The sequence below is a fragment of the Lepus europaeus genome, chromosome 18 (assembly GCF_033115175.1).
Source record: "Lepus europaeus isolate LE1 chromosome 18, mLepTim1.pri, whole genome shotgun sequence".
In the NCBI taxonomy this organism is placed as follows: Eukaryota; Metazoa; Chordata; class Mammalia; order Lagomorpha; family Leporidae; genus Lepus; species Lepus europaeus.
Genome location: NC_084844.1, coordinates 2,832,925 through 2,846,119, shown reverse-complemented (window position 1 = coordinate 2,846,119; position 13,195 = coordinate 2,832,925). Strand labels below are relative to the sequence as shown.

Below are 13,195 nucleotides of genomic sequence, written 5' to 3'. Positions count from 1 at the left end.
GCGAGGGCTGGCTCTTCAGACGGCGGCTTCCACGCCGCGGCCCTAAACCCAGTGACCCCCCCACGCCCTGAATGCCCCCTCAGGCGGGGGCGGGCGGGCTCCAGGTTGCTGCAGGACTCGCCGTGGAGCAAGGACAATGCATTTGGCGTGCAAGAGCAGCAGGCCTCCAGGTCCCGGGATTCCTGACTTTTTACTTTCCATTTTATTTGAAAGAAAGAGAAGGACCCATCTGCTGGTTCACTCCACAGATGCCCGCAACAGCCAGGGCCGGGCCGGGCCAAAGCCAGGAGCTGGGAACTCCATCCAGGGCCCCCACGTGGGCGGGCAGCGGCCCAGGTACCTGCGCCATCACCTGCTGCCTCCAGGGTGTGCAGCAGCGGGGGCTGGTGTTGGAGGCGGGGCCAGGCCTCGGATACGGGATGTGGGGGTTCTCAATGCTCACCTGCTACCCGGGGTTCCTCCTTCCTCATGTGCGGCTTGGACGCAGGTGGGGAATGAAAGGTGGGGACCCTAACCCACGGCACTCTAGAACAGTGAGAGCAGACCAAATCTCTGTCTACCGTGGGAAAGCCACGGCCAGACAACAGAGACCCAGGCGATCAGGACGTGAGATGAGGTTTCCTCGCTGAGGTTTCTGTGAGTTTAAAAAAAACCAACCACCAACCTGTGGGATGCTGCCTCTGTCCCACTGGCGTGAGTGCGACCCGTGACTGCTTCGCCAGCCTCGTGGTCTCCAGGAAACACAGCGAGGACTCCCCAAAGTCCCGTGCCCTGTGTCAGCACCTCGCCCGGCACTACAGGCTGCACCCTGCCAGGCACTGGGGTGCGTTTTACTCATCACCTGTGGACTCGCCAGGAGGAGGCGGGTCCTGTGCTTCTACTGTGCGTCGCTCACCGTCCAGCCCAGCGGCCGGCACGGTGTGGGTGGCGCTCACTCTTGCTTGTACATGAGAAGTATTGTAAAAGCAGGTCCAGGCTTTCCCGAGGCGTAAACGGTGGACGTGGGAAGGAAAAGCCCATGAATGGACACCCCAGCTGTGCTGTCCAACGCTTCCAAAAGCGCTTTCTGCATTGGCACCGAAGCCGGGATGAAGCCACAGAAGCACTTGTGACACCTGACCGGCTGCCCCAAGTGCATTATGGGTACAGAACCAGGATGCTGGGAAGACGGCTCAGACAGCAACATGAGAACTTGTCTGCCGTGATAATGACCCGGAGAGACCTCCGTAGGGCACAGCCACACGCTGTCACGTTGAGCACGTGTGTACGGTAACCCCAACGTCAGCAGGTGTGCACCTAGGGAGGGGCGGGGCAGGAGAGGGGTGTGCAGGGGGCTCCGCAGCTATCCCAGGTCGTGGGTTTGGGTGGTGGCCCCACCATCACCCTTCGCATCCTCTACAAGACATAATGAGGTAACTCAGGCTGGCCGTGGATCACAGACACCCACGGCCGTCTCCAGGGCCGGGGATCCGTTGTGCTGGGGGGGGGGGGTTGCAGGGAGGCTCCCAAGTCACCCTCATCCGGGGGCCCAAGGGTCAGATCCGCCCCCACCCATCTTTACTGGAAGGTAACCACACCCACTCACCACCCACTCACCCCATGGCTGAGGGGTGGGAACTCCACTGCCACCCAGGGGAGTCTCCCAGGAGGGCGGGCTCTCTGGCTTCTCCCTCCCTTCCCTCCCTTTCCCAAATTAAAGTTTTTTTTTTTTTTTTTTATTCTTGACAGGCAGAGTGGACAGTGAGAGAGAGACAGAGAGAAAGGTCTTCCTTTTGCCGTTGGTTCACCCTCCAATGGCCGCTGCGGCCGGCGCACCGCGCTTTTCCGATGGCAGGACCCAGGTGCTTATCCTGGTCTCCCATGGGGTGCAGAGCCCAAGCACTTGGGCCATCCTCCACTGCACTCCCTGGCCACAGCAGAGAGCTGGCCTGGAAGAGGGGCAACCGGGACAGGATCGGTGCCCCAACCGGGACTAGAACCCGGTGTGCCGGCGCCGCAAGGCGGAGGATTAGCCTGTTGAGCCACGGCGCCGGCCTCCAAATTAAAGTTTTAAGACTGTATTAGGGGGGCCGGTGCTGTGGTGTAGCGATTAAAGCCGCTGTCTGCAGTGCCGGCATCCCATATGGGCTCTGGTTCATGTCTCGGCTGCTCCACTTCTGATCCACTCTCTGCTATGACCTGGGAAAGCACTGGAAGTGCTTGGGCCCCTGCACCCACGTGGGAGACCCGGAAGAAGCTCCTGGCTCTTGGCTTCGGATCAGTGCGGCTCTAGCCATTGCAGCCATCTGGGGAGTGAACCAGCGGATGGAAGACCTCTCTCCCTCTCTCTCTCTCTCTCTCTCTCTCTCTCTCTGCCTCTCTGTAACCCTGCCTTTCAAATAAATAAAATAGATGTTTAAAAATAAAATAAAAGATAAGTTTCTATAAAAAAAGGAGACTCTACTAAGAGACTGATATTGTGGCCCAGCCTGCTACGCCACCACCTGCAGTGCTGGCATCCACATCTGAGCACCGGTTCAAGTCCCAGCTGCTCCACTTCCCATCCAGCTCCCTGCTAGTGCTCCTGGGAAAGCAGTGGAGGATGGGCCCAGTGCTTGGGCCCTGTACCCACGTGGGAGACCCAGACTGAGTTCCAGGCTCCTGGCTTTGGCCTGGCTGTCGGCGCCATTTGGGAAGTAAACCAGCGGATGGAAGCTCTCTCTCCCTCTCCCTCTCCCTGTCTCTCCCTCCCTCCCTCCCTCCCTCTTTGTTGCTCAGCTTTTCAAATAAATAAATCTTAAAAAAGAAAACATATTTTTCTTCTTTGAAAGACAGAGAGGTTTTGGTTCAATCTCTCGGTCCATGTCTCAGCCAGCAGCGAAGCAACAAATGATGAATCTCTTGAAACCGTGCCTGTCTGACCTTGGGCGCCCCCGAGAGCCCAGCGTTCACTTGGCTAAAACGTCGGAGGAGCCGAATTCACCCAGAGTTCCCATCTGTCCCTGCACACAGGAAAAGACACAGCCGGCGTGCGTGGGCTGGCCGCCTCCCTGGGCCCCGCTCGGGCTCCCATCCTGGTACAAGGAGCTTCCCCATGGGGGACACCGTCTGAAAGGCAGGACTAGGGAAGGAGGTGGCGCGAGCCCAGGGGAAGGACCCCGACACTGTCAGTGTCACAGACGCCCAAGGAGAGACGCAGACACAGATTGGAGAGAGGCAGGTGCTGGCCGTGCCCCAGCCAGCACCGGCGGTGTATTGGTCACGGCGGGGCCCTCCTCCTAGCAGGCCCTCTGGAACTCCTGCAGACGCTGCCGGGCTTGCTCGAGAAACTGCTGGTGGGCCTGGTTCTGCTCCAGGATCTGCTGCTGCAGGTCGCGGACCATCTGGCTCTGCCTGTCCTCGTCCACCCCGGCGCTGCCCAGGGGGGACATGGCCCGGAACTCGTAGTCCCTCTCCTTGGTCTGGGCCGTGCTGGGGCAGGCCTTCAGGTGCGCCAGGAGCGCCCTCCTCCGCTCCCGCCGCTCCTCCTCCAGCTCCGCCATGTAGTGGATTTCCAAGCTCATATCCGGGCGTTCGGTTTGTTCCAGCAGTGCCTGCTCCAGCTCCGACTTCCGCCTCTGCCTCGACGCCGTCCAGCCGGCCCGGGCCTCCGCCAGCGAGGCCGGCGTGGGTGGCTCTGGTCCGGATTCCGAGCTGTGCAGCAGCGGGGCCTCCTGGTCCGTGGACGTCCCTGCCTCGGGGGGCGGGGGCTGACTGTCGCTCTTCAGCGTGGGCTTGGCCGTCGGATGGCGTCTGGGGTTCTCGGCCTCGCTCAGTAAGTGCTTCAAATCGCTTCTGAATAAAACCTGCAAGGGCTCCGCCTCTATCGGGCTCCCAGGATCCCCAGCGGGCGCTGCCCCTGCGTCCACAGCTCTCCCCGCGGCTGGGGCCCCTCCTCCGGGCTCTTGCGTCTCCGAGGAGCCCCGTGCTGCACTGGGGTCCCGGTCCAGCTCCGGCCTCAGTTTAAGGTGCAAGCTCAGGTGCTCCTTCAGCTTCTGGTTTGTGTTAAAGAGCGCCTCCAGGGCAAGCTGCAGCTCTCTCTGGTACCTGTTCCTGGCACCCTGCTGGCGAGGAGCCGCCTGGGGCACCGCCCCCCTCTCTCGGGTGGGGCCCACGGGGCCCTTAGCTGTGCGGGCTGCACTCCGATCCCAGCAGCCCCTCCCCGGCTGCCTCCGACCCTGCTGACCTGGGGCTCTCTCCCTTTCCTCCTGTTGCCTGATGTCACCCATGGGAGCCAGGAGCGGGTGCAGCCTCTCCCGGGCCGGCCCTCTGCTCCCCCGGGGGTCCCCGGGCCGGCGGCTGCTGCTGCTGCTGGCTGCAGGTGCCCGCTTCCCTTTGCTCTTCTCCAGGGGCCCCGGGGAGGGGGGCCCTCCCAGCTTCCCTGGGCCCCCCGACTTCTTGTGGGACTTGGCCTGCCCGTTCTGTGGCTTCGTCAGCTTCTCTTCTCGCAGGCCGGCCTTGTGCTGCTTGGCCCACGGGGGGCTCGGTGCTCCTCGCCGGGCCGGCTCCACCGAGTCACGGTCGTTCTCTGCCGGCCCTCCTGTCCCACGCAACAGCCGTGCCAGGGACAGCCGCTCCGGGCCCCGCACCTGCAGGGGCCGCGCGCCCTCCCACAGCACCCTCAGCTCCTCGGCCAGGCGCTGCAGTTGCTGGTCCTGCAGGGCCCCGGCGCCTTCTTCTCTGACTGGGTGATTCTGCCAGGAGAGCGAGGTGTCGGCGGTGGCGGCGGGGCTCGGCCGAGCACCTTGCTCCCGGCCTCTCTGCATGCGTGCGAGCTCCGCGGACCCGGCTGCCCGGGGCAGGTGGCGGCGGCCAGGAGCAGAAGCTTCTGGAGGCCCCAGACGATCCGCAAGTGTTCCACGGCAAACCTACAGGGACGGGACGATGCACAAGGCTTCCGGGGCCCCAGCACGGCCCCGCCCCCGCCCGCCAGGCCCTGCCCCCGCCCGCCAGGCCCCGCCCCCCACCCTCCCCCATGGGAGCTCCTGGGGCAGCTTTTTTTTTTTTTAAACAGTGTGTGGTTTTGCTTCCCAGGGGACAGCACTGGAGGGAGGAGGTGCTGGTGGCCCGTGGTTTGTGGAGGCGGGGATGCCGCCACACATCCTGTAGCGCACAGGATGGCCCTGGCCCAGATGCTGACCGTGCTGGCACTGGGGGCTGGGCCCGGGCTGTGGGGGGAGGGGCAGAATGGCAGCGCCTGAAGGCAAATCTGGGGGAGCAGCTGTGGCCTCTGCAGGGCGTGGCTTGGGGGGGGGGAGGAAGAGAGGAGGAGGCGCTCGGTGGCAGGGTGTGTGAGCGAGCGTCCGTGTGAGCGGCGTCCGTGTGAGCGGCATCTGTGTGAGCGAGTGTCTGTGTGTGCAGGGTGTGTGAGGGAGCGTCCGTGTGTGCGAGTGTCTGTGTGTGTCCGTGTGTGCGAGTGTGTGCGTCCGTGTGTGTGTACCAAGTGTCTGTGTGTGCGAGCGTCTGTGTGTACAAGTGTCTGTGTGTGTCCGTGTGTGCGAGTGTCTGTGTGCGTCCGTGTGTGTGTACCAAGTGTCTGTGTGTGCGAGCGTCCGTGTGTGCGAGCGTCTGTGTGTACGAGTGTCTGTGTGTGTCCGTGTGTGCGAGTGTCTGTGTGTGCAGGGTGTGTGTACCAAGCGTCCGTGTGTGCGTCTGTGTGTGCATGCACGTGTATCACATCTGTGTGTGTGTGTGCGTGACTGCTGATCGCCTCTCTGAACCCCAGTGGGTGCCCCGTGCAGTTAGCAGAAGCCGCCTCGCCTGGGCCCCCGCAGCAGGAAGGCCCCGTGCCGTCAGGCCCTCCCGGGGCAGCAGTGGCTCCACACCCAAAGTTCACCGGCTTGCAGCTGATGCCAGAGACGGCCCGACTTGTCAGCCAAAGGAGCCGCTTCCCGGACAGCCGCGCTCGGCACAGGCGCCCTTCACCGCCCCTTCACTACGGAGCGAGCCTCAGCAGCCGGAGCGGAACGCAGCCAGGGCAGTCGGACACCACTATGTGTCCGTATCACAGCCACAGGAGCGTGTGGCTGCCACCCCCCCCCAGCACTTCCGCCCACTCGTTTTCACACCCTGCAAAGGTGAGGAGCTGTTACCACCCCTGGTTCACAGACGGGGAAACTGAGGCAGGCAGACACGGAGACACCTGACCTGGGCCACAGCCAGCAAGGGGCAGAGACAAACCAGGCCACGGACGGAATCGCACACTCAGAACAGTGGCTGGCGTGGCGTTCGCCTGCCGGGCCGGGCCGGGTACAGGTGCAGGGTGAGGGAGAAAGCTGGGTACCGAGACTGTTGACCAAGCTGCCGCAGAGAGGAATCCAGACCCTGGCCTCACAGCACACGCAAAAACTCACTCACAAGGGACCCACAGCCCTCGATGGAACGTGGAAAATCCTTCACGCTTTGAGTGAAGCCCAGGTGCACGCGGGTCCACAACCTCGGGTGTGGCGAGGACTTCTCAGCGCCAGGCGCCCAGGCAGTAAACAGGGGATCGGCAAATGGGCGTCACCAAAGCTAAACCCTCCGCCAGGACACCCCTCTCAAGACGCCGAATGGAAGGGAGGAGTAAGACTTAAATCCAGACAAACCAATCGGAGGGCAAGAGGGCGGATCGGCTAACTAAAACGCGTCCAGGGCTCACACGGCCACCAGGGCACACAGACAGACGTCCAGCCTCAGCCGTGGCTAGGGAAAGGTGGACGGGAGGGAACGGACACACTGACACGCCCGAGGATGGCCATGACGCAAGTGCTGGCAGCAGGCGGGGAAGCCGGAGCCTTCTGAACAGTGCCCGCGGGGCTGCCAGCGGTGCAGCTGCCGCAGAAAACAGCCGAGGTAAGGCTGGCTCACCGTACGACCAGGAACTCCGACCCCGCGTCTACTCGCACAGGAACTGGGAGCCGGTGTCCACACAAAGACGGAAGGAGGGGCTGAAGGAGCTGGGTTTGAATCTGGGTCTCAGATGCCAAAGACCGAGCGTTTCCCACCACCAGAACAGCCATGGGGGTGTCCAGACAGGTGGGGAGGGGTCCGTCTTGGAAGACGCCTGGCGAGAACATGCGTGAGGTCCAACTGCTCTGCCTGAGCCACCGGCCCACACCTCACACCCTCCCTGGACATGGCAAAACCTGCAGGAGCCTGTGCTACCTGTGCCCTCTTGGCTGTGCCCCGACCCCGCCGCACCCTGTGCCGTGGAGTTTTCTGGAGACACACACACACACACACACACGGAGAGACGCACAACTCTGGACAGAGACCTTGAGGACAAAGTCCAGCAAAGTGCAGTCAGCTGACATGGCTGTCACACCCGTGGCCATCACCACAGCCCCAGTCAACCAGAGACCAGAGGTGGGGTCTCGTGGCTGCTGAAGCGCTGGCCACGCCCACAGTGCCCAGGGACAGTGCCTGCTCGCCCGCCGAGCCGGTGGCCTCCTCTGCGGGAACCTGCCTGCTCTCCAAGCGTTCCCGTCTCTCCAGTCCCTCAGACAGGCTGCCAGGGTCCCAGGCAGGACGCTGGCCAAGGGGGATCCGTGCTTGGGCTGGGGTCCTCGCGCCGGTACCCTCTAGAGCCCCCCACCCTCCTTGCTTGCTGCGCTGGAGTGTCCCAGTGCCCGAGTCCCTCACGTCCTTGTGGGCAGCTCTGAGCGTCCTGGGCTCACCCTCCGGGCTCCTCGGCCCCCGCACGCCCGCCGGTCCCGCTCCCCACACAACCTCTGTCCCTCGGAGCGAACAGCTGCCTTGTGCCGGCCACCACTGACCACCAGGATGCAGCCAGACTCCGCAGCAGGCAGGGGGTGAGGGGCAGGGCACCCATCCAGACCCTGGGCAGCACCCGAGCCTCCCAGAGCACAGAGTGGACACTGGGCCCATTCTCTCGTGCGCTATTTGGCCCTGTGGCCCTGTGCATGGAGCCAGCCGCAGCGGCCACACCCATGCAGCTGTTCAGACCCCTGCACAAGAGGGACCCTCGTCACGGGCCAGGGAAGCCCCAGGGCCTGTAGCCGGTTCGCTGGCCTCCTCGCTCCCCACAGCCTGTGGGCGGCCCAGGGACAACAAGTGTCAGGGTTCCAGGCCATGCAGCGGCCCCGATGGGCTCCCAGTGGAGAGGCTGGCATGCAACTCTGTCTCAGTACCAGCAGCACGTGGCCGTCCACTCAGGTCCACTGAGGGGTACTGCGGTATAAACACGACACAGGCCCACCCAGGACCCTGCTCCCGAGAGGCAGGTGGTCACACAGCGGCTCAGCCCTCCAACAGGGCAGGGGGGGATTGCTGTCACCGCACTGCCACCAGCTGCACACAGCCAAGTGTGCAGGGCTGACCCTGGTACACGGTTCTCTCCGAACAACCCACACAGCCGACACCGGCCCGGTCCTCTCCCAGGATGACGGCAGGACGCGGGCGGCCTCCTCCCTCCCAAGTCAGCCCCTCCCTCCCGCCACCCGGGGCTGGAAGCCTCCAAGCAGCTCCGAGCCCTGGGGACCGTGCGCAGCCGTTTCACACACGGGAGGAAGCAGGGTTGAAGGGAGCCGGCTGTGTGGACGAGGCACTGGGCACACCCACCCCTGGCTGCCAGCTCACCTGCGTGACTTCACCCCACGCCTCCCCATCACACACGGCCTCACCCGGAGGGCGACAGCTACAGCCCTGTCCCCATTTCCGACGTGGGAACCGACACTCAGGGAAGCTGGGCCACCAGCCCGCAGCACACAGCTCACAACAGCCCCCGCCAGGGACTCAAACCCCTGACCCAGGCTCCCACCTACAGCCGAGGGAGGGCAGAGCTGGGAGCCACCTCCACGCTGGGCTGTGCTTCTCCCCACCTGACCCCTGGCCTCCCTGGCCCCATGACCCTAGGAAGCACGCGCGGCCTGTGATGGGCGCCAAGGCCCAGGGCGGGCCTGCTGTCTGCACATCCACCCGACGCGGGGTTCACGGATGGATGCGCCCCTTTCCTGCAGACACGCGGGTTAAGGCCAAGGTCGGGGCCTAGCCTGAGTCTGCACGGCCAGGGAGCTCCCAGAGCATCACCCTGCGGCCACGGACCACACACTGGGCACTGAGGCCCTGGTCAACGGGGCTGCACCTGCCTTGCCTTGCTCTGCCCCTCCTTCTCCCCGATCCATAGCCGAGCCCCGACCATCTCTCTCCAGAGCCCCTGAAGCCCCTGTGGCACCTGCACGCCTCCCGCCACTGGGTCCCCAGTGTCGGCACCAGCAGGCATGCAGAGGGGGTCGCAGCCCCCGCGGCCCTGCGGTCAAAGCTCTGATTCCCAGGCCTGCCCCACACAGCCTGCCCAGCCTCTGCGGGGAGCGGCCTTCACACCGTTCCCCTAGAGGCTTACCACCCGGCTCCCAGGCCCGTCTGTCCCATCCCAGAGAGCTGGGTACAGGGCAGGGCCCGGCGGCGCCAAGCACCCCCCAGCCGGATCTGGCACCTTACCTTGCACGGCGACTTAGCCGCCTGCCCACTTTCCCCAGCCCAGGCTCCACCCCCTCCCCGGAGGACGCCTCCCAACTTCCCACAGGGCCAGCGCCCAGGCCACACAAAACTGGCCACAGCGAGGACTTCCCGAGTTCCTGAACAAATCCAATCGGCATTTCTGCCTTGGGGAGCACACGGGAGGCGCCCGTTTGAGAGCTCTGGGCTGTGTCTGTGGGGTGATGAGGGAGGGCATCCCTCCAGGCTTCCAGGGTGCAGACAGTGCGCCCCTAAACTAAACGTGATGTGGGTTTGGAAGCCGACTGCAGCTCCCCAGGCCCTCCTCCCCTCTAGAAGTTTCCATCCACCGGTCCGATAGCAGCTTAGCCCCCAAAACCATCGTGGACGGTCACCCACGCAAGCAAGCGCCTTACTCCTGTGTCCAAGTAACAGCAAACCAGGTCAGAGGAAGCTCCAGACCCTCCCCACCCAGGACACGCACGGCTCCTGGGGGAGACAGAGCTCGTACCTCCCCAGAGCCAGGGCAGCTCCCACACCCGGCCAACCCTGAGACGGACAGCAAGAACGGCGACTGACCCCCCACTCACAGAGGGACCCCCACGTCCAGCCACGCAAGCACACAGCCAGAGAAGGCAGCGACGAGGGGCGAGGGACAAGCGTGGGCAGACACGTGGTCACCCAGCCAAGCTGATCCGTGCCTGTGTGCACGCACCTGCGGCGAGCCCAGCCCCACGCCCGCCAGGGGGCTGCAGGCTCGGGGCTCAGGAGGAAATGAAAGAAACAGGAGAAGTCCACGGTGCCAGAGGCCGGCAGGGCAGGGGACAGAGCCGCCTAGAACAGGCTGGCGTGGAACTGGCCACGGCGTGGCCTCGGCCAGCTGCCTGACCCTGGCTGCCTCAGTTTGCTCGTCTGTAAGGTGGGTCCGCCGATGCTCAGGGCCCCCCGTGGCTGCTGGGGAGCAGGGTGGTTACTCACTGTGCGTGTCTGCAGGCGACCGCGCTACGCCGCTGGGCACACATCACGTGCAGGGAGGCACCCTCTGTCTTGAACTCACTGGGCAGGCAGCGGAACGCCCATCCCTGGAGGCACCCGAGCCAGGCCCAGACAAAACGGTCATCAGAAACACGGCAACCCTGCATCTCCAACACCACACCTGGGACCCCTGTGAGCTGGGGGCCGTGGGAGACCAGGAGCCCCGCCAGCCCCGGGAGGCCGTTTCACCCATGCGTGTCTCTCGCCATCTCCCTGGTGCGCGGCCAACAACGGGACGCTCCAGGCGGCTGGGCGCTCAGCCCCTGGGGAGCCAGCTCAGCTTCACTGCACCCCAGTTCCTCCTCCAAACACCCACACCGAGGCAGACTGACCTGCAAACTTAGAGCCTAGGGGCCGCTGACCCAGCTGCTGGCTTACTAAACGAACAACGGCAACTTCTGCCCCCACGTGCCCTGCCCAGGCCGGGGTCCCAGTTCCAGCAGCCGCTCCTGCCGTGCCAGAACACCCCCTCCGCCCCCCAGTTCTCCAAACAGCCCCTTCCCCTTCCAGAACAAACGCCCAGGGAGGGCCCGTGGTGCCGGGCTTCCTCCCAGGTCAGCCCAGAGGCCCTCAGCTGCCTCCTCCCTCCCAAAGACGCAACAGTAACCTCGGCCTTGAGGCGTCCCTGCGGGGTCTCAGGGGCCCACTGACCAAGGCCGCTGGAGCTGCAGCTCCCACCTCCACCTGCAGCCCAGCCGCCTGCCCCCGCTGGTGAACTGTGGCCGGTGCGGCCATGGGAACCGCACAGCTGCTGTGCTGTGACATCACTACAGAGGCAAGGTCAGGGCCAGTGCCCAGCCAAGGGGCCCCTGGCAAGGCCGAGGCTCAGGCAGCAGCCAGCCAGCGGGGCGGGGGCCTCGGGAGGGAGGGGCACACAGGGCGGCACCCCCACGAGAGAGGCACACGTCAAGGTCAGGTCTCCCCTGCGACTCCTTCTGCCGGGGAGGGGGAGGGGGAGGGGGCATCATCCACTGACTCAGGGGAAGATGCTTCCAGGGCCCTGCTTCCCAGGGCCAAATCCCGGCTGGAAGTGCAGGGAGAGGGAACCCTGGCCAGCCCCATCCAGGGAAGGGGCCGGACAAGCCTGGCCACGCTTCTGTATGCCCCGCCCCCGTCCCCCAGCTCTGACGACACGGGGAGCACGCCCGGGGTCCCAGGGAGGTGCGGCAGCGGCCACTGTGCAGAGGGCTGGGAAGACTAAGTCTCAGGAGAGCTGAGCCCCGCCCATTTTCCGGATCTTTCTTTTTGGCTCCTGTGATGGTTAAGTCTGTGGTCAGCTTGCCAGGGTCAGGGCGCTCCCAGACGGCTGATAAGGCAATCACTTCTGGGCGTGTCCGAGGGCGCTTCCAGGAGAGACCAGCACTTGGCCCCACTGACCAGCCAAGATCTGCGCTAGCAGCAGCAGCCAATCAGAGCGGGTGGAATGGGACAAAAGGAGGGGAAAAAAATCCTCTCTGTGACCTTGAACTTGAACTCTATCAACACAGCCTCGGCCTCAAACCAACCATCACGGCATCGGCCGCGTCCTGGCACCGGCTCTCCGGGGTGCAGACGGCTCTCTGGGGGGCAGACAGCAGACCAGGGCCACCCTCGCCTTCACAATTGCATGTCTCAACCCCCCAACCCCATCAACGCCCACTCCTGTGTCCCCAGGTATCCTACTCATTCTGCTGACCGACACAGCCCACAGGTACCAAGTCTCAAGGCCACATCCCCTCCCCCGAGGACATCCCCAAACCCTGGAGCCCCTGCGGGCTGGACACCACCCTTCAGGGAGGACACGGCATGGCTCCCCAGACCTCCTTCTCCAGGCCTGTCTGGGACTCCCACACCCAGCTCTCCTGTCTCTGCCCTGGCAAATCCTGGAACCCCGGCCCCTCAATTAATCCACTCTGCTGAAAGACCCTCCCCCCAGGATCCTCCACTGGTCTTTAAGAGCAGCCGGGCCCCCAGGGTCTGGGTCTGTCCACTCCCACCAGATTACACATCGGGGCGGGCCTGGCGCAGCGGGTTGAGCTGGGGAACCCCCGCCCTGTATCCAAGTGCCTGGTTCAAGTCCCGGCTCTTCCGCTTCTGCTCCAGCTCCCTGCTAACGCACACCCTGGGAGGCAGCAGATGACAGCTCCAGTGCTTGGACCCCCGCCACCCCTGGGGAGACCAGACAGAGTTCCGGGCTCCTGGCTTCAGCCTGGACCTTCCCCAGCTACTGCAGGCATTTGGGGGTGAACCAGCGGATGGAGAATCAGTTCTCTCTGCCCTTTCAATAGATGGAAACAAACGCGTTTTAAAAATCACGTCTGACACGAGTGCACGTAGAGCAGTCAGCCAGGACAACACTCGCAGGGGGAAGCTGCTCTGCCCCGTGCACCTGTCCCTTCCACACCTCCAGTAGAGTCTACACTGCTGGTCACCTACAGGATGCCCGCAGCCATGATCCATTCACCCACCGCCCGCCCGGCTGCGGCGTGCACGGGTGCCTCCACGGTTCCCCTGAGACAAGCAGGACCCAGAGGAACAGCCTGGGCCTGAACGCTCACACGTGCCCCTGATTACGTCCCTCGGAAAAATTCCTCAACGTAGAGCCGCCAGACCACGGCACCCACGGCCGCGGCGGGCCGCCAGGGACGGGCAGGCCTCCCGGCCACGCAGATCAGGGCAGCGGGGAGCCCGTGGCTGTGCAGTCCCATCCTGTCTCCCGGGGCTC

The 13,195-nt window shown here is 64.4% G+C and overlaps 2 protein-coding genes across 2 annotated transcripts in view; both read right to left on the bottom strand.

Moving 5' to 3' along the window:
- Positions 1-13,195, bottom strand: part of TIMP2 (TIMP metallopeptidase inhibitor 2) — a 44,058-nt gene that overhangs the window by 19,252 nt on the left and 11,611 nt on the right. The gene's annotated exons all lie outside the window — the stretch shown is intronic.
- Positions 3,246-4,784, bottom strand: CEP295NL (CEP295 N-terminal like). The gene has a single exon (XM_062175026.1). It carries the CDS (start codon positions 4,782-4,784, stop codon positions 3,258-3,260), a length of 1,527 nt encoding a protein of 508 aa, XP_062031010.1. The 3' UTR covers positions 3,246-3,257.

Coding starts and splice junctions, on each gene's coding strand:
- CEP295NL (XM_062175026.1), bottom strand. CDS start 4,784: ATGCAGAGAGGCCGGGAGCAAGGTGCTCGGCCGAGCCCCGCCGCCACC.